A 20,791-nucleotide genomic window follows, 5' to 3' on the forward strand; every position below is an offset into this window, starting at 1 on the left:
GCTCTTTTCCTTTTTTAACGAAGAAAAAATTAAATGAAATCTTAGTTTTTCAGCGCGTTTTCGACAATTGATAACTTGTACACAAAGCCTCGAACGAAATGTCGTCGCTCTTGACTTTCGTCTTATTTTAGCGCCTCGTAGAAAATTACCCACCTGTAGGAAAACATCTTATGCAAGTCAGAGCTGTTTGCGATCCCGCATAATGCGCGACGAGATCGGAATATAAAGCAAAGAATTCCGAATGTAAAGTGGGGATCTTGCACCCTGAAAGCCTCTCGGTTGCTCAGATATACATAATCGGTGAATCTCGAGTTCATTTTTAGTGTTACCAGCAAGTATAATTGAAATTTTGATAGAGACTCGTCTGCTAACCTGACGTTAGGTATAAACATGATTTCATTGAACAAAAACACTGTTGCACATCGTCTTTCTCCCTTATAACCTTACAACGAACAGAACCTGATGATCTTATAACGGAGATTTACCGTATGTCGTCGTGCTTTTCCGTACAATACGAGAGTCAGAGTCGCGTTTAATTGGGTCATCAGGACGCGCGGCAATAAAACGCGATCTACCTCTGTTCGCGAGCATAGCGCGCGTCGAGGGTATACGTATCGTTGTAGGTGCAAAAATGTCAGCGAAACGAGCTGGATTATGCTCGAAGCAACACCATGGTCGAAGACGAAACGAATATTTCAAGCGCGCGTCGCGTGCCACGCGAATAACATTTACGAACGTGACTAAACTGAGTTTACTGGGCGACGCGATAAATCAACCTTCCAAATTGTATTTTATATGCAGTATCGCAATTTTACCCTTCTCCCTGTAGATTCCGCGTTCGCTGCTCGTCCGGCTCTTGCAAGTTCTTTTCCTTTACTTATAAATAAATGTATCGGCAAAAGAAGTGACATAATACACGTATAAACAAAACATAATGAATAAGAGGGTTGCATTTAGTGTACTTACGATTCCAGTACAAAGTGTCAACGCGTTAACGAGCATGTTATTGGATTGGCTGGACGAGAAACGAAATAACGAAGAACGAGGAGCGGCATAAGCAAAATTGGAGCGAGCGTGGAAAAAAGAAAACAGCCGGAAGATGCGGAAACTGTTTAATGTCCCGTAGTGTCGCGAACGACGGTATCCGTGTCGTTTCTCTCGGTAAATTAAATTCAGTCACGTGCGAGGGCTGGTAACGGCCAGTCGCCCCGTAAACTACCACTACGAAATTAAATCGCGAGATTGCATGTCCAGAGGATGGATTATGAATGGGATCTTTTCGGCACAACGTGCTCGCGCACGTACTCGCTTCAATGAATCCCTCGCGTAAACGTGCACGAGACTGGATTGCCGATACGGACTTCCGGATCTCTGCTGACTTTGCTCGAGAATTTCCAAAATTTTCTGACTAATATTTATTTAGATTATCAATTTCTTACGCACTGAGCATACAACGTATAAATCAGTTACGCGCAGAGACGGATTTAATCTCTTGGAATTAGAGATACTAATATTTCAAGTTTAAACGTTTGAATTTGTTATAAGAGATCGGTTCTGCCTGAAGAAACTTTTCAAATGCTTTAGATAGAAAATACAAACGATGTATATTCCAATTGTTGTTCTACGGAAAATTTTTAAAGTCCAAACACGCTTATCTTAGACTCCTGATTGCAGATTGTGTATGTCTATCGTAGGAAATGAATGACTTATGACTCCGTACTGTAGGGAGCTTCTTGGTACCATTTATCAAGGTCGAATGACTCAACAAGTGTCCAAATGGCACACTAATGCGTGCGTTCATCCCGAGAGCGATAATGTCGTTTATTACCTGGTAAACGAAAATTATGGATACTGGGAAAAAAGATAATAAGTACGTGTACAACATTAGGTACCAAACGGTACAATATCGCGTCCATTATGTATCAGAGTGAACGACGATTCAGCAAATATCCACGGCCTGATTACGCTTTAAAAGGACAACATTTGAATAACCGTATCGTTTTTTTCAACGGTACACTGCACCGAGCAATTTGTTCAATTTTTTTTCCTACAATTTGCATTTCCAGATACGCAGAACCTCTGGCTAAGAATATCCTTAGTTACGTTCAACGTCTATTCAAATGGAAAACAACTTTGTTTTCGAATAGATTGATAGATCATCTTGGAAACCAATAGATCGATAGTCTTGAAATTTGTGCTTGAGAAATATGTATAGCTTAAAATGTCACACGTAAATATCCATAGAAGATTTGAAATTGATACATTTAATAATTTTGTCATAATAAAATCTCAAATATTTCCCAATTTTTGGTGCTACAAACTAGGTATACCTTTTAATGAACATGTATTCGTGTTTGTTTCTCAACAGCCGCTAACAATTGCAAGTAGAATTTCACCGGTATTAATTAAGTTCGTTACAGTAACGAGCCCAGAGCATTATTTAATACGAATTCGAAATAAATGTTAATACGACTAGAAAATATCTTAGTATCCTCAAAACAAGAATATTTTTATATTCTCTTGCAGCAGAATATTTTAATTGTTTTATTTTAACATCTTTTTGGTGTTCCTTTCGCCTAATACGTGACACCGCACTTATTGAAAATGGGATCGATCGAATCTGTTTAATTACATGAATACGTTTCATTGGATTAATTATTCGTAACAAATCCTCGCGCGAAACACGATGCTTCTGTTATTACACGAACAACAATTATTAATTAAGATTCTTGAATGGACATAACTTCTACATGATAATTCCACACTGTTATAATATACATATAAATTTCTTTTTTCATTTTAATCATTCTCATCAACTGTCTAAATTAGGATGGATAATAATTAATATGTCAGGCGCGAATTATTGGGTCGGTTAACTCTTTGATTATCCGACGCTGTACCGGAAGTGACGAATCTGGCGAACGCAGCTTCGGGCGCGAATTCCGCTAAAAGTTTCCTAGCAAGGGAAAGCTGTTTTCCGTGAAGTTTTAGCAAATATTTAATTTCACTCTGCAAAATGGGTCTCAGTTGCTAAATGAGAATTAATTTTGTTCGTTTTCCTTCTTCATCTTTTTCTGTCTGTCTCTCGTTCCGTCAACGCCGTAACGTTTAATCGTTGCAACTCCGTCGGGGAAAATACGTTTTCTCGGATGCCGTTATTAGTTCCTATGAAAAAGAACGAAACATCGCCTACTTCAACAGTCCCGTGTCACTTAGTAGAATAGATTAAACGCGCGACTTGTTTAAATTCGTCGGTGATCCGGAGACACGACGCTGTCACGAATCCTAACTTTTTGTTTTTAATTTAACGCCCCAGCAATCTAGTCGCGTTGCATCCGGCATATATTAAATCGACGCAATTAACAACCTGTCTTGCATAAAGTGACGGATTTGGAACTTGATAGAAACAATTTTTACTTGGTAAAATATTAGTATTCATTACTTTATCTGTTAAAAGAGAAATTCTTGAATATTATAAATTATAATAAGTAAATTATCATTTCCAGACTTCGAGAAAATGTTAAAAAAGAATAAGCAGGCACTCATTGTATACCAGAAACTCGGGAATAGCGACGTGCGGGATTTTTGCGAATGTTACTTAAATATTCAAACGAAAGTATAGAATGTGACATTCTAATAACAAATTATTCAAATAATCCTAGCACCGATGGAAACTTTTAATTAATACCTCGGTTGTTTCGACTAAATCCAAGTTCCTTATTTATACAATAAGCAGGGAAATTGCTCTGTCAAAATGATATACTACGAATCGTCCGCTCTTTCGGTAAAAAGACATTTCGGGGCAATAACTCACTACTGAAACTTTTCACTGGAAAAATATGAGGCCAAAACGTCTCGTAGAAAAATATAACGATTATCATAATATTTCACGGTTTGCACGAAGGATTATGTTTCGTTCTATCCGTCAACCGATGTTATGACTTCGTAGTTTCTTTATCCTTGGTCATATTTCTGTCTCATCCTCGGTCGGAAATCCTTAACTACTTGAAACGAACACTTCTGCTTCTCTTTTCTGAATTCTTAAAGGGTTTCTCGCGCCGTATACTCCCACGAGACGGATATATCAGCACCGAATGACTGACATAATAAACAGTGCAACAAAATTATTCCACGTTGCCAGGTTTATTCGCCAAAACTCAATGAATATTGGGTTAGATTTAATAACTTATTCCTGAATCTCGCCCTTCGCAATAACAGTAACATTTAATTACGTTTGCTCTTAATAATTGATTACTATTGCCGCGTAGTATCGCTGTTTCCTTGTTAAACGCAATCTCGTCAAAGTTGACGCGAGAAAGATAAATGCATCGCTGTTTGATGAAACGGGTTCTGCTTTATCAGTATGTTCATACGCGTCGGTCGCAATTAACTCTTGCGGCCCACTCAGGGATGAAAATGTTATGAGTTGCCATGTTTTTTTTTTTTGTTTCATTTATCTTGTACATTAACAAATATTAAATTTTATTTTCATCGGTGGAAGTGTATTTGTTTCTTTTTCGTTCGATGCATTTGACGATTGAAATTGATTTATTGAATTCGATGTCAGATAAAATTAGTATAATATTATTTTTTTATTCGATTTATGTCAGTTATGGTACGAGAGTGCTGTCCCACAATAACCGAAGACATTTCTTTTAAAATCTAGTAGACGTTGAAAACAATTACAGTGACGATATTAGTGGGCAATATCGTAGAAGAATTCACGGATTTGATCCGAGGGTTATCGTATTGAATTAGGCAACATCTGTTCCGTTGAAGGTGTTTAAAATATACGTGAGATCCATTCATCGCTCCTCGCGTGGCACGAAAGATAGCTGGAAGCACTGCGGCGTCTGACAATGAACGTACTCATACTACTTCCTGCCATGAATTTCAACTATAGACGGTATTTACGTCAACGATCATAATGCATCTTAATGTCGTGAACATGAAAAATTGGAAAACTTGCTCGACGCAACGAAGCTGAAGGCACCCAATTCGAATACGATTTTTTAAATTTATAACAAGCATTCATTCTAATAACATTTAAAAAACGATGTTCTGTTCGTTCGAATTGAAATCGGTGCATTTAATTATTACAACATCTATTATACGATCGTTAGTAAGATTTACTCGCTGTGAATGTTTAAAACTATTTAACTTGGTGTTAATAAAATATTAATTGTAGAAGAATAAAGCCGTAAAAGGTATTTTAGGAAAGAACGATAAGGCAAAGATTATTCTGGTGCAACGTTTTAGATTCGTGGCATTGCCAATGATGTCGATCGATCAATCAATATCCTGGCATTATTCATGTTAGTAATTACCATTTTTATACCTTTCGAAAATATCAGTCTGACGACGTTGCACCTCCGATGCCTATTAATCTGCACTGATACTTCAATCATAACTGCGCGTCTTCGTTGGTAAAGTCTATCCAACGCTCGAAACGACACGAAGTGATCGAAATGAGATTTCGAGGATTAAAAAATTACGAGGCAAAAATGATACGTCGTCGAAAAAATATATTACGGCGCCATTTTAATCTCACCTTGCAAATTGCGAATGCAAATTTTCATAGAATGCCTGTACTCGCGCGTTTCGCATATAGACACAAGGATCAATTCTAATTTAAACTATATCTTAGTCGTAGGTCTTTAAAAAATTGTTAATATACAGGGTGTTCAGCCACCCCTGGGAAAAATTTTAATGGGAGATTCTAGAGACCAAAATAAGACGAAAATCAAGAATACCAATTTGTTGATTGAGGCTTCGTTAAAAAGTTATTAACGTGTAAAGTTCTACCTGTACTGAATTTTTTTCTCGAAAATACGTAGGATTTCGGGGGTATGTATAATGGCCAAAAATGATTGTAATTGACCCCCGCAACCGAAAATAATTTTTCCAAAACGATTTGAAATTTTTTAATGTAATTGTTAATAACTTTTTAACGAAGCCTCCATCAACAAATTGGTATTCTTGATTTTCGTCTTATTTTGCCGTCTAGAATCTTCCATTAAAATTTTTCCCAGGGGTGGCCGAGAACACCCTGTATATGGTGAATGACTTTTAGTGTTTCTCTATAGTATCGAATAATTATTGTTTAGGATCGGAGGACAATATCGATAAATCAATACAGGGAATTAATCCTTTTGGCCCTTCCATCGTCCATAGATTTCCGGTGGTCCTAACCAAACCTTACAATAATCGACGTGTTGACCGCGGCTTGCTATTCTGGCAATGTTCAACGCGTTCGAAGATACAGTTTGCATTGCACGAAAACGTGCTTAAACGGTCAAGGTGCCAATCGATTTACTCGATTCGATTATCGTGCAAGAATAAAATTACTAAAGTTCAAGAGAACCGCAGAACGAATCTACAAATAAATAATTTTCCCCGAAATCGAGAGGCTTCGATAATCTCTCGAAGTTAACTTTCGTAACGCCATTGTATTCCATGATGGCCGTAGTTCCGTCAACCGCAAAAAAATTGCCCGGTTCACGTAGGAAAGTAATTTGCATAGAAAGCGAATTATGTGCTACTTTTGTCCTTTTTCAATTGAGGTCATATATTATATGTAGATTGCAATAAATGCGAATTGACCGTTAGCTTGCATGGTTTCGTTAATAGTACACCTCGAATACAAATTCTAACCGGAGCAAACCAATTTTCGTCGCCTGCTGTTCGATACGTACGACCGACGCGAAATCTCGTTATTAGAAATTTGTACAGAGTGTCACATACAAATTAGTGGCAATAAAACTTTTCTATTTACAGATTACCATGCTGGTGCTTTTAGTAGCAATAAAACAATAGGCTAAGCGTTTCTTTTTATGGCGCTATAAAATTCGACGAACGCTTATTTCCAACATCGATAGTTAATGATGGCGGCGATCAACGCGCCGAATCTTTGACTTCGAGCGACGAAACTTTAATCTGGCTGAAAAAAACGGTCGTAAAACACGAAATGCTATTAACGTTTAGCGATAGATAGCACGAATTTGCATTTTTCGGGATAACGGGATTTCACCGGAAGTACCAATTCGTACAATTGCACGCGTGTACGTCTCGACGGCGCGTCGATAATTTATTTTATCTTTTCTGGTAATGGAAGCCCCGGTGTCGGATTTAACGGACGAAAATGAAATCAACGTACTTTCGTCGATAAACGGTTATTAATTTCGTTAGGAGAGCGGAATGATCAGATATTTGAACTGACGCGAAACTTGGAAGAAGTTTTAACAAACAAAGTCAATGTTTGAAGGTTCGAATTGGTGTTAACGAAGCAGACAAGAAGCGTTCGCGAAGTGAAGTTTGTTTTAAAGTTAAGCAAAACTGTACATTTCGGGTTAGTCGCGGCTTGTGTAACTTATCGTTCACATCGAGCAAGTAATCAACGATAAAGCAACTTTTACGTGTACCCTTGCTGCGAAATATTGTCGCGGTCGTGATGACGGACGTAACTGTCGTTGTTCCCTCCTCGGTAATCAACTTTCCACATTGAGGTTAAGTTTTAACATCGTTTTAGTTCATTCTATTTCTAGTAGCCCGATTTTATTTCAATTCGTTTAACTGTACGTTTCGAAACTCCCTAAATTTTATCTCTAATTATGCTCGAATTACGGTGGAGCCTTTGTTGCTTCTTATCTTGCGTTTATAATTTCATATTTAACGTCAAACGAGGAAAATAAAAATCGATGCTTTATATATGTACTTGTACCAGACGTGGAAGTAAATTTGAACGAGGTAATTATTTTTCAATTACAAATTTCAGTAAACACAAAGTTTCGACTGTACTAGCGTGAGATATAGTAAAATGGTTGTTTTAATCCACATTCTTCCACATCGAACGTATTTCTAAACGACCTTCTTGGATCCCGAGACGCCCCGTTCACTTTCTCAGACCGTAAGGGAATGCAAATAAAAGAAAATCAATTTTCCGTTCGCGTAAAACATGAAACAACCCCCTTAAACGTCGAGCCGTTCATTTTTAAAGCTCGATATATATCACCGCGGCGGCATGACCCTGCTCGTTCCCGTTTTAAAGTAAACCTTAAACTCGTCTGCGAGCCAAGACCTTAATTGCGTCGACGGTGACGACAGCGAGAGTGGAAGAACGGTCGGGGAATAGGAGAAAATATTTCGCGGGGCAACAGGCGTGAAATTATTTGCGGACAGACAGACGGGAAATAGAAAGACGCTTCGCGACATTAACCAGAAAACGGTGAAGTTCTATTGGTAATTAATCGAAACGTTACAAAGGAACTTCGAACGGAATTCTTCGGACTGTTGCAAACGCGCGTAATGTCTGTAACTTCGCTTAGAGTGTTCGAAACGAACGAAGGGCATTGGTAATCTCGGAAGGGGACGTTGCACAGGCGCGCAAAACTCATTTTTGCCTGAGTGCCAATTGGCATTTTGCTAACGTGTCGTGGGACGTAATGTATGGTACTCTCTTCTTGCAACCAGATCAGGACCGTCAGATTTCACGTGGGGAAACTTTGGGAAAAGTTTCTGTCCTTTTTTTTTGTCTTGATATTATCTTACGTTATAAATATATTTACTTCATAACGCCGTAGGGGGGAAGGCCCCATTTTTTTTCTATCAATCGAATGATCAGCAAATCACTCCGTCAAAACAGAAAAACGACGACAGATTTTTAGTTAGAATATTACGAAATCTCTAACACGTCCCTCGTTTCAGAACGTCCAAACGCAAAGCCACCCTTAAGTCCAGACACGTTTGTCGCGTTAGAATCGTCTCGGACGCTAAAGCCCGATGTTATTCTTGGAACAGTAGGAGTATCGACATTATCGATAGAATTACGATCCTTTAACAGGACAATGAAAACGATAGTGTTGTTGGTTGTAGCCGCAAGACAATAACAAAGCCCATTTCAGTGACAGGGCTAGTGCATAGGCTAGTGCAAGAGGACAAACTTACGATTGAGTTCGTTCTAACGCTATCGTTTTCATGCATGCACATTATATCCGTAATGGCTAATCTTATTAAGGGAAATAACCACTATGCTCGGTTGAAACGTAAGATCAACCTAGCAATGTATTCTTGAACTCTATTGATGTCTATTAATTTACATGAAAATAAAGTAAAAAATAAACTAATGTTTCCCTAAATATTCTGCAAAGAAGACTGTACTATACATACGTCATGGTGTTTAATAAATTATTATAGTGGAAAATTGTACAGATTAAAATTTACAGTAAATTGCACTAACCGTTTTAATGAAGAACCTTTCGTTTGTTCGACGCAGCGTACCGCTGGCTTCGTAATTTTCTTTCTTCTGCATTCGCTATAATGGGTGATCCAGTTGCTGCTCATTTTACCATTGATTAAAATAATTTTTTTAATGTTCGTCGATTACAAAGCGCCCGCGGAAAAGAAATTACAGTGATAAAGGAGAGGCCACGATCGACCGCTAGGTTCGTGCAGACGACGAAGCGTAATTGGAAAGCTGGCGATGGCAACCCTAAATTACCATGCGCAAATTAAACCCGTAGTGTTAATGAACTCGCTGATGACGACGTCACTGACGACATCAACAGCAATCGTCGACGTCTATATTGGCACATCGACCCACATTCGTTCACTGCCGAACTTGACCTTCTCGTTCGTTGTTCGTGTTTGACGTTATTCTTCTTCTAAAGTTAACGTGGAGTATTACAATTACGTTTTACTGGAATTCCAATTATGCGTTTATGTCTAACATTTGCGAATCAAATTCAGATTTAAAACTTCAAAGAAAGGTCGAAACTTTGAAAAATATATCAAAGTCATTATTATGATTTTTTTTGTATTTATTAACTTATGCTTCGTGACTTATGACCACGATGTACAATTGCATTTCGTTGCCACGCATTACCGTCTAATGTCTAACGTCTATTGGACATTAGTTGAATCAGCCTCTTGGACCCAGACGCGAAGGTGGAATAGTGTAGTTAGGATACCTTGTAACGGGATGGAGTTATAATGGCACTTCCATCAAAGAAGAGTATCAAACGGCCAGACACCCTTAGACCGGATGTTAACTGTGCAAACAGGCGTGGTCCCAAATAGCTTCCTCACCTGAAATTTAGCTTTTCACGAATCACGTCGCTAGACCAAACGTGGATACTTAGCACCGATTGATCGAACCAAAAATTCCAAAACGAGTTTGTAGTTTCGTTCGGTGAAACTGGATACCAAAATATTTTCTAAAGGAAACTTGTAAAATATTTAAAAAATATATAGTCCGCGAGCCACATTGTCATATAAAAAGAGTTTCATTCTTATGATAATGTCATCCTATATTGCATAGATTGAAATAAAATTATAATATCTTAGTAGCGAACCAAGCGTGTTTTACATAATATATTTAAAGAATAAATTTTGACATTTTTAATCAAATATGGAAAAACCTAAACATAAAACATAACCAAATTTATTGTAACTTTAACCACATTACACATTATTTTGAAAAGAATTTAAACGCATGGTATACATGTACTAAGAAATTGTTTTTACCGTATTTCAGATACATTCGCATCACGCAATGACATTTATCAAAGTCTTGGTATCAATTTTATTAATTACTATCGTGTCTGGGCAGCCAATATCGTACAGTGCTTACGATGAAAGGGAACTGTCGCGGGAACATCCGCCATTTTTATTGCTGGTCGATCGTCACGTTCCGGAATTAGAGGTACGATAATTTTAAGAAAATTCTCTACTCTGATGCACGAAGTAATTAGAGGATCAGTTGTTGCACAACACTTTAGATTTATTTACAAACTTTATGGTTACTCAAATTTGTTGTATGACCCAAGTCACATCTCGATTGGATTACGGTTAATCCGGATTAATTGGAAGGACAGATCTGCCAGGATTAAGCGATAATCCGGATTAGCGGAGTAAAAAAGTAGCTCTGAAAGACAGAAAAACTCGAAACTCGTTTGAATGGGAAATTTAATGATTAGTGGAAGGCCCATAAATCGCTTTAATATACAAAAATTAATTAACTTTCTTTTGTTATACGTTTTTAAACTTGGTTCGCCGTTTTTTAAATTTGGTCTTTCGATCGATTAGGTTTCCATTGAGTTTCATTTCCTCGACATTTCACAACTTCGCTAAACTAGTCTTACGATCCATGAGAAAGAGAAACGATGTAAGGAAGTCAGAATTTTCCGTCACCGGTTGCAAATTTAATATCTGAAATACTGATCGTCGCATTAAAAAAGTTACGTGCCACAGATGAAAAATTTCTTCTCCCTGTTAAACCGCCTACGAGTCTTTGCGCAATATCTTCGTTGGTTCCCGGAATATTTGCTTGTAACAGGTTACGCGACTCACCATATACATACTTCGTATCCTGAATCGACTAGAATCCTCGCATACCAACACGGATGCATGCGCGAAGTATAATGCTATTACATGGACGAAGATCCACCACGTGTCGATCAAGTATTGACACGATGTGAAACGACTACAGATATTCCTTCATGGATAAAATTGAATGCAGACCGTGAATCGAGAACGGTTCGTTCCATCTCACCTGAGTCACACAGACAATCAAATGTCGACGCAAGATCCGACTTCCGTTTTATTTACCACCGTATAAACAGATTATTGGAAAGCTATCACCCTCACCAAAAGTAATTACATCGTTGTCTTGTGATAAATATTACATTATCGGATCGTTTCGTAAGTTATTTAGCTCTTTTAGAATAATTTGTAAATTATGTCGCACCAAATTCACCTTATTTTGCTTCCCCCCCCCCCCCAACCCCAACCGCACTACCCCCCTCCCTCTCCATAAAACAGAACATGAATTTGAAAAAAGCAATTAGAAAGACGAACAGAATTAACCTTTAACTTGTATCGTGTATTAACAAAACGTAATTGAACACACACGGTAATAGTATTCGTCCAATCATTTTGAAGTTTCGTAGGAATCATTTTGTTCGCCAAATATCGTAATGTCGTGGTCGCGATCAAAATATCTAGAATCTATAAATAAGAACCATCCTAGTGCACGCTCGTGAATGTACCGAAAGGACGAGTAATTGAAATTATAATTAGAACGCCGTTTAACAACGATTTCTTGTATTTTAATCAAACACGACCGACTGATATACATGCATAGCCTGGAACAATACAGGGAAATTAATGGCGACAACTGAACGATTCCAGTGGCGCGTATAAATGTCGCGTTACCATTCCTCGAAGCACCATTCTTCCTACTCCCTCCTCTGTGCGCATAATTAAAGCGAGCTCAGAAACGACGAGTGCTACCTGCAAGACGGTTACCCACTCTCGTTAAATATTCTTAATTAACGTTCATACGCAACGCGTATCTCAATGACTTGTAAGTAATTTTTATAATCCAGGGCATAAATTACGGGCGAAAAACGCGTGTGAAATTTGAAGCACGGCTGAACACAAAGAATTTCCACTGCAGGTGCGTGTATACCTCTTTCAGAACGAGCCTTCAGACTTTTTATTCGTATTCTTGAGCGCCTATTCCGTAAAAGTGGCAATAAAATGAGGGAAATATCGCGTGGAGGATAGACTGGCGAACTATACGCGTCCCACATATGAGGATCGTTTCCGTTTCGTTCTTCTCTGCTTCTTCTTTTTATTTTTTCACTTCGCGAATCTGCATTTCCAGCTTTCCGAAGCGATTTAACCGTAAATATAATTTTTTTTTTTTAGAACGTTCAATTCTCTGATATTTTCCTCTTCTGCGAAAAATTCAGATATCATTTGATATAAATTGTGGAATAAATCGTCGTACGTATATGTATAGGGAGTAATCGAACGCTCGAATACGACAATGTTAATTTTTCTCATTATACTTAAATATTAGATAATAAAGTTATATGACGGTGAGATAATAATTAGTTTCGCCTCTAAAACTAGTTTTATTTCGAGAAATTCTCTATAGCGATACTTAAGTTCGATGCTGTACGCCGCGTTATCTTTTTATACATTCGCACAATTCCCCTAACAATTATTTTAATATTGCGCTCTGTACGTGTGACGCCAAACTGCATTTATTATAACGTTTCTCTTTCATTATACTCGGACAATCCCCGGGAAGAAGTTTACGAGAATATTTAAATATCGTGTCATTTCAACATCCTCATTGAAATCACCCCATTTTTAGTTGTAACACTTTTCTTGTGAAATAAGCGGTTTATGATAGCTTTTGTGACACTTTTCCTGTTAATAGGCCTACCCAAATATTCTGCAAATTGACCATTTTCGAGTCGCGTCAATTTTCTTGCTGGTTAGCGGTACGTTACCAAAAGGGTCAAAAAAGGTTAAGCCAAGCACGAAAATGACCCTCGTTCTAAGCTCCATTTCCCGAGAAATTAGGCCTTTATCTCGCGGCAAAGCAAAAATTAAGTGCCTCATAAAAGTGGACACAAAGATCGTATAAGAATACGCTCGTTTTAACACGGGGCAAAATTATTCCATTACCGGAATGAACGAGTTTCGGAATAACGTTGAAGTTCGGAATAAATTGAAACTTAAAAATTTGTTCATACTGTTCGTTTATATAGAAAATTGCTTGAACAGATTTTAGATAATGATTGGAATTACCTTGTATTGTCAATCAAATTCAATATAAATTGCTAACAGATAATATTAGTGAGTTCTGTAACTTTAAGTACGAAATCTACAACCCGTCGAGTCGACAAGTTCCATAAATCTAGAGTGACGATCGCGTATTCCGCGTTACAGCAAACTAATATAATTCTGCAATTTGTAGAATGAAATGTTTGACTCGGGCAACGATCCTGGATCAACGGTGGTCCGAACCAAGCGCATCGGATCTCTGTCGATCGTGAATTCGCTGGACGTACTCCGACAAAGAGTTCTTCTTGAACTTGCTCGACGCAGAGCGATGCAGGCTCAGAGACAGGTCGACGCCAACCGACGTTTAATGGAAAATATCGGGAAGAGATCGTTGCCACTTTACACCGGTGGCATGTCAAAGTCGATCAACTCCAGAACGAGAAACGGAATCGAATACACGGTCGATCGAGATGAAAAGAGCCACGATCCAAGCTTATCGTCGGAGAGAATGCCCGCAAAAGTGGAGGATTGGCTACAAACGGACGACGCCACTTTTCGAGAAAGACAAGACGACCAACCGCGAAGGGTAATTATTTTGAGACGATAGATCGCACATGATACCGTTCGCGACAGAGTTTTACAAAATTTTGTGTCATTTAAAAGCAAAAATATAAGTGAATAATCGAGGTGTTTGTAGGAACAAGAACGTAAGTACGTAAGAATAATAGCTTGTTTAAAGAAAATTGTGAAAACAAGACGTCTTTCTATCTTTATAATTATAATGTAATATTAATCTATATGTTATAATATATCTTTAGGGTGGCTTTATATTATAGCCTTGAAGATTTTACAAGAAGACGCTTCTAAGGAAACTTATTCTAAACTCGGAACAATTACGAAGAGTATACTAATTTGATTTTAAAAAATTTCAACAAAAAATAAGAACATTAATTTTTTATTTGTTTCGCTTTTTTAGTAGTCTTAAGATGTGCAGTAGAGCCTCCATTACCTGTATTAATAGGGGTCAATCGACGCAAAATCAAGTCCACGTAAAATTAGAGTGGATTTAAGTGATCATTTTACTGGTTTCGAATTTGTGTAACGCGAGATCTTATCGTTGCGAAAATTGTCATTCGCTCGTAAGCATTCGCAGAAAGATTTGTTGGTCTCGATTTGTTCGTGTTCGTAGAAGAAGTAACTTGGAATTTTTGTACAATGCGGATTTAGTTGTGCGTTTCGAAGAAATCCTTCGAACGACGATGTTTCCAAGACAGAGACCCAAGAAATTAATATTCTGAGTACACCGGATAATCGAGGTCCTACTGTATAATAAAATCTTCGCCGTAAAGTTTTTTTTTTTTATTTTGAAAAGAATACGTTTATTGAATTTGTTTTCAGGTGCAGGCAAACGAGCTGCGTTTACTCTAATCGACTCGACCAGAAGATCGAATCACAACTGTCGCTGTTACGGTTTTTTATCTAACGAGCCAATTACGATATAGTTTACCTATTTATTCGTCATATTCCTCAGGTTTTACCATATACCCATGTATACATTTTATGGTGTGCAGAGTCTACAATTTAATATCGTTTCATCCATTAACTGTTACCTGCAAATTACTCACGTGTCAAGTATAAAGCAAATATTAACGTGCGCGCATGAAGTTTCCAGTAGATCAATAAATTTAAGAAACAGAATGTTTTCAGTATTCCCGTTTAAGTTTGAATCGTTTTAACTAGTTTAATCTTACGATATCCAGAAAAGGAAAGAAATAGAAATACAATGGAAATAACGCGTGAACCTCGTTGCTCAGAATTTAGTGAGCAAAGAAATACGCAATACTAATTAATCGAAACTGTGCATTCTATTTATTTTCTGTTTTCCTTTTCAATTGCACAAACTCATGAAACAGAACAGTATTATGTGTTGTGATCTTTTTTCAAGTCTGTTTAATCAGTAACCACTGTGCAAAGCAACTGACACCCAACTTTAGACGTATAATTTAACGTACGTGTGTTTCTTATCGTATTAATGTTAAGTTTTAAGAATACAATAATGCAAGGCATGTTATTGTAATTATTTAAAGGTGAAAATGTCCCAACTTCAAAATCAAGCATAGAAACATGAAATAATAGTATAATATTGTACCTACCGATTGTACAGTAACATTTCTGAAACAACTATGTATTTGTAAAACATTTTATTCGTTATTTTTAGAAGAGCTTAAGTGTTATTTGCAAAATACCCACTTGAAAACTATAATTCTATGCTATGTAACTATTTCGATATATAGATCAATAATTTTGAATTAAACATACCTTACCCGTGAAAACAATAAATGTAATTAGGAATAAATGTTTCAAGGAAATGTCTATACTTGAGCTTCTTTTCAACGAATCATTTTTTTTTTCTTTGTTGGGCATTATTTTCATTTTTGTTAATACTCTTACAAATGCATTTCTTGATTTTATAATAATACCTTTAAAGACACGTGATAATGGAATTGACTGTAATTTCAATCAGTCAGTGTACCAAAGAAATATTGTATTATGAGCATGTACTCAAAATAGTCAGCCAATGGTTCCTTTTGTATGCATTATAAATTAATGTACATGCTGTGTTTAAAACGCTGTTTTCTAAGAATTACGTTTATGTCTGCGTAATACATCGAAGCGTGACTCATTTCCTAATTATTCCAATTTTAGTCTTAAGTAAGTGTTTTTATGCCATGTTAAAAATATAAGGACAAATAAATACCTTCAGACGTAATATTGAAATGAAAACTCCGCAATTATCAGAATCGAAGTATATCTATTTTATTTTAAACGCTGATTAATTATAACATTTAAATTATCCATTTCATTTAATTTTTCCAATTATCTTTCTATCTTTATACTAAACACTCATTTTACAAATGATCTCTATAACTATCTTAGAAACACGTTGAAAACATAACAATGTAGCAATGAAACACATGTTAACGCTTCCGATATTTATGTTACTATTACAAAATAGATATAACTATATATTATTATTATTTACATGATATATTTACTTGTATTATACAACTTCTCATTAGAAAAAAGTATTTATGAATCCTCAAAATACTGTCAATAATGTAGGTATTTTTGTAAGTTATTTATTTAAAGAAATTGTACAATATTGTTATTTATGTACTCTTAATTCAATTTTTTTTATCATTTTAATGACTTAAATTGCACGATATGTAGTTGAAATGAAATAAATTTCATTTAAGACAGATTTGTTGTACATTCTAATTTTAGTTTTCTCATCAAAATATAACAAAATATAATAATAATAAGTCATATTGAGGTACTGTTCTTTAAAAAAGTTTATTTTCTTCTTACTTATTACCGATATTTATATAATACTTAGTATTATTATTATTATTACAATTACAACATATACCCCATCCACTTCCAGTGAATGAAGATCGTACTTTGTTTTTCTCTGGAAATATAATGTCTGTCGAACTGTTTCACTGTACAGAGTGTCAAAATTAAAAATATTAATGTACAATTCTTTTTCTGATCTTTTTAACGTAATGTCGAAAAAATATTTAATGAAGTGCCACATTCATTTTCCGTTTACATTTGTATTGAAGTTCTTTTGACTTGTATTTCAGTCCTGTACATAAATAATTAATACTCTTTTAAACTATGTTCAGCAAGCACAAATTGCTGAAAGAATTGTATAACGTGGCTAGTATTTTGAGAAGTAAAAAATTGAACCATAGTAAAAGAAGTACTGAAGGTAACTTAGAACCGTAGTAAGTTCTTGAAACAAAATATAATCTACTACACGATTGCGATCACAGTTTACGTAGGTCAAGAACGAACACGCTGCCATCAGATGCAGAAGCACCAACTTTATCCCCACGACTGTTCCAACACACTTCGAAAATTCCCCCTGTACCTTTGTAACTGTGCACCAACTGACCACTCTGCGTATTTAAATATAAGGTAAAATACTTGTCAAGCTACTTTAAAAACAAAAAAGAAATATAAGTATGACTTTCTTACCTGTGTGGACCAAATATGAACACATTTATCAAAACTTCCACTAGCAAGAAATTTGCCGTCCGGACTAAACGCTACGCTATACACTGGCTCTGTATGTTTCGTAAGTGTGTGTATGCATGCACCTCTTTCTACATCCCATAATCTTACAGTCGAATCAAATGAGGCACTAGCTAAAGTTAGGTTCATGTTTGGATTATGAGTTCCAGGCCCAGTTGGAGACCATTTAATTGTATATATTTCTTTGCTATGGGCTTGGAGATCATGTACCCAAGTATCTTGTTTCATAGACCAAATTTTAAGACTCATATCGTCCGAACAACTGGCTAACAAATTGCCTTGAGGATCCCATTTAATAGCATTAACTTCATTCTACGATTGACAAAGGAAGTCAAACTATTGCCATTATAAATAAATGAATATTTAGTCGAGTATTTTAATTTACATACTGTGTGTCCTTGGAAGCTCTTGATCGGTTTGTCAACATTCAGTTTGCATACATGGATACACTGATCCGTGGAACAACTTGCAAACGACGTATTAGTTTGCCAATCGACATCCAAAGCTGGCGCACAATGAAAACTAAACTGTTGGGTACACTGCCCACTTTCTGCATCCCATATGATTGTTGTTTTATCAACACCAGCACTTAAAATATAGTTTCCACGTTTGTTCCATTTCAACGCAAAAATCGGACCTTTGTGCTGACCTAAAGTCGAAGCTAATCTTCCATCTGTTGTCCAAATTCGCGCATAACCATCGTAACTTCCAGTTGCTAGTAAAGTACCATCACACTAAAAATAATAATAAAATTTTAATATCTTTTACAAAAATTGTAATGGTATCCCACTAGAAACAAGTTACTTGTATCTTTGCTAATTTAACCTTCCATTGCATGGATTTCATGTTATTGACCAAAATGACTTCGTAAAAAAGTATTATGCAAAAATTAATTTCGATTATTCCTGTAAAATTTCTTCCATGAACTTTACAAGGATACTTTTTCTTGGATTCCTAAGCAGATGCATTATGCAATAAAAGAACATCGTGCAATATTGTTTCACTGCAATATGAGGCATTATACCCCATATTGTATATTGTTCCTTGTGTGCCATACTTCATAATCTTTGAAATGCTTTGTTGCACATAATGTGAGAAGAAATAACAGTTTTAAAAGAAACTGCAAGTCATACTGTGTCGGATGTTTTAATTAGCCTTCAAAAAGTCTATGACTAAGCAAAAATTACTGTTCACGATCCAATTTACGTATAACACTACATTCTCATTAATCTAATGCCGAGAATACACCGCTGTTCGTAAACAGCTCGCGGCTGTGCTCGCTAACTATTCTCTCCAGTGTATTTTTGTTAAGCTTGCAAAGACTACAGCATATCTCATTGTCAAAGAAACTACTTTCTATTACAACAGCAAAGATATTAGATGGTCCGTTTTTAGTGAAATATCCTATATACACAAAGGTAGACAGTTACCATACCTTCCAATCTAATGAAGTAACATCTTTGTTGCTTGGTACTTCGGTACCACCTTTCTGTATGCAATGTCGAAGAACCAACTGATTTGGTGCTTGAGAGTTATCAGACATATCCCAAATACGAGCTGTACTATCTCCTGATCCGGATGCCAAAAGATCGGTCGTTGGATTCCATGCGCATATAAAAACTTCTGATTCGTGTCCGCGTAATTTTGTAGCTTTACTCGCTGGTATTTCAACCAAACCAGCATTAGTCCCTCCACTTGAACCTTGTTGTTGTTCATCTACTTCCATTTCTGTTCTATCTCCTGCTCTTTCATTTGTACCTACACCTTCATTGGAGGTAACAACTACAAATAGATTGATAAATTAAATTAAATGTCCTTTTCTCCTTTGAATAATATATTTATATATATACATATACAAATAAAACTGTTCGCTTCTGGACCACAGATGCATTATACCTTCAATACTGAGGTATATTCTGCTATACCAGTGCATATTTTAACATTAACAAAATCCACTTTTCAAGTTATTAATAAAATATAACAAACTTTATAATACTTTAACACAACTGGTATGATACAGAAGATTAGCTCATAACAAATCCATGAACCAAAGCAGTCCTTTAATTTACCTGGTATGATAAGGAGGTCTATCAAATTTGGGTACTTTCATAGACCAGGGTGTACCAGGATACCAAAATGGTTGGTAATTTTATAGCATGCTATATTTAAAATAAACAAATTAACATTGAAAGTAAAATTACCTTCTTCTCCATTTGTATCTTGCACTTCAGTTTTCACCTGTTGTTTCTGTTGATTAATTTGATTCTGTCTAGATGCAACAACATCTGGCATAACAGCATCGATAAGAGACAAGGATTCCACCATTCTTTGCTCAGTGCCATCTTCACCTATTGATATCTCTGCTTCTGTATATTGCAATCCTTTTTGCAGAATTGATAAAAGTGCTGCTGGTGGTACTAATGCTCCATTTATGTTACTTTGCGATATATGTGATTCTATACCAAACGTATATGCAGAATGTTGAAATCCTGAAAACATTAATATTACTTTAAACAAGTATTTCAATAAATACATGTCAGAATTTTATAGTACAGTTCATTTAAGTGAATAATATCGCGAATAAACCTTAGTTTGCACTCGAATAACTATCTATTTCTATTATAGTTAACCTATACCTTTTAATAAATCATAAGTTAATAGTAGTTTTAGTAACTCTGATTATTGTTATAACAAGAATATATTTATTATGTAAGAAATAAAGGCGTATAAACAATGGAAATTCAAACATTGCTGAAATTAATCCGGAAGAGGTTATGAAATGCTCCAACACATACCGGATTCTTGAAGGTATCGGTAAACCAAGAAATTCACTTCATCGCTAGAGAAGCTCATCGTTCTTAGCCTTCGCACACTAGCACAACATATTTATCGGAAGTTGCGCCGAAAAATCGTGTTAATTCACGTCGGACGCTGAGATTTGCCGCGTCGAGGGCGCCGCAGAAAAAGAACACAGGCACACGCATTACACACAATGCATTATCATTGGTCACATGAAATGCGTACAGTGGTGTGTTCTTAAAAGATACATTCACAGACTTCGGCATGATTCTATCTTATTTTAGAACAATGAAAAAAAAAGGACAAACTAATC

General features: G+C 36.2%; 2 protein-coding genes across 4 annotated transcripts in view; one reads left to right on the forward strand and one right to left on the reverse strand.

The window, feature by feature from the left end:
• The window catches only part of Dh44 (corticotropin-releasing diuretic hormone 44), a 43,086-nt gene extending 26,288 nt beyond the window's left edge, over positions 1–16,798 (forward strand). For all 3 annotated transcript variants that reach the window (XM_076783478.1, XM_076783476.1, XM_076783477.1), the window contains exons 2-4: positions 10,532–10,699; positions 13,772–14,164; positions 14,977–16,798. In XM_076783478.1, the coding sequence (XP_076639593.1) occupies positions 10,550–10,699; positions 13,772–14,164; positions 14,977–15,006 (573 nt within the window). In that variant the 5' untranslated portion in view covers positions 10,532–10,549 and the 3' untranslated portion in view covers positions 15,007–16,798. The remainder of the gene's footprint in view (positions 1–10,531; positions 10,700–13,771; positions 14,165–14,976) is intronic.
• Positions 16,799–16,913: 115 nt separating this feature from the next.
• LOC143351671 (F-box-like/WD repeat-containing protein TBL1XR1) lies at positions 16,914–20,691 on the reverse strand. The gene is made up of 6 exons (XM_076783475.1): positions 20,475–20,691; positions 19,881–20,168; positions 19,115–19,461; positions 18,069–18,413; positions 17,623–17,991; positions 16,914–17,543 (listed from the first exon to the last, which is right to left on the reverse strand). Exons 1-6 carry the CDS (start codon positions 20,530–20,532, stop codon positions 17,412–17,414), a joined length of 1,539 nt encoding a protein of 512 aa, XP_076639590.1. The 5' UTR covers positions 20,533–20,691; the 3' UTR covers positions 16,914–17,411.
• Between the last annotated feature and the right edge of the window lie 100 nt (positions 20,692–20,791).

The sequence above is a fragment of the Colletes latitarsis genome, chromosome 2 (assembly GCF_051014445.1).
Source record: "Colletes latitarsis isolate SP2378_abdomen chromosome 2, iyColLati1, whole genome shotgun sequence".
Taxonomy (NCBI): Eukaryota; Metazoa; Arthropoda; class Insecta; order Hymenoptera; family Colletidae; genus Colletes; species Colletes latitarsis.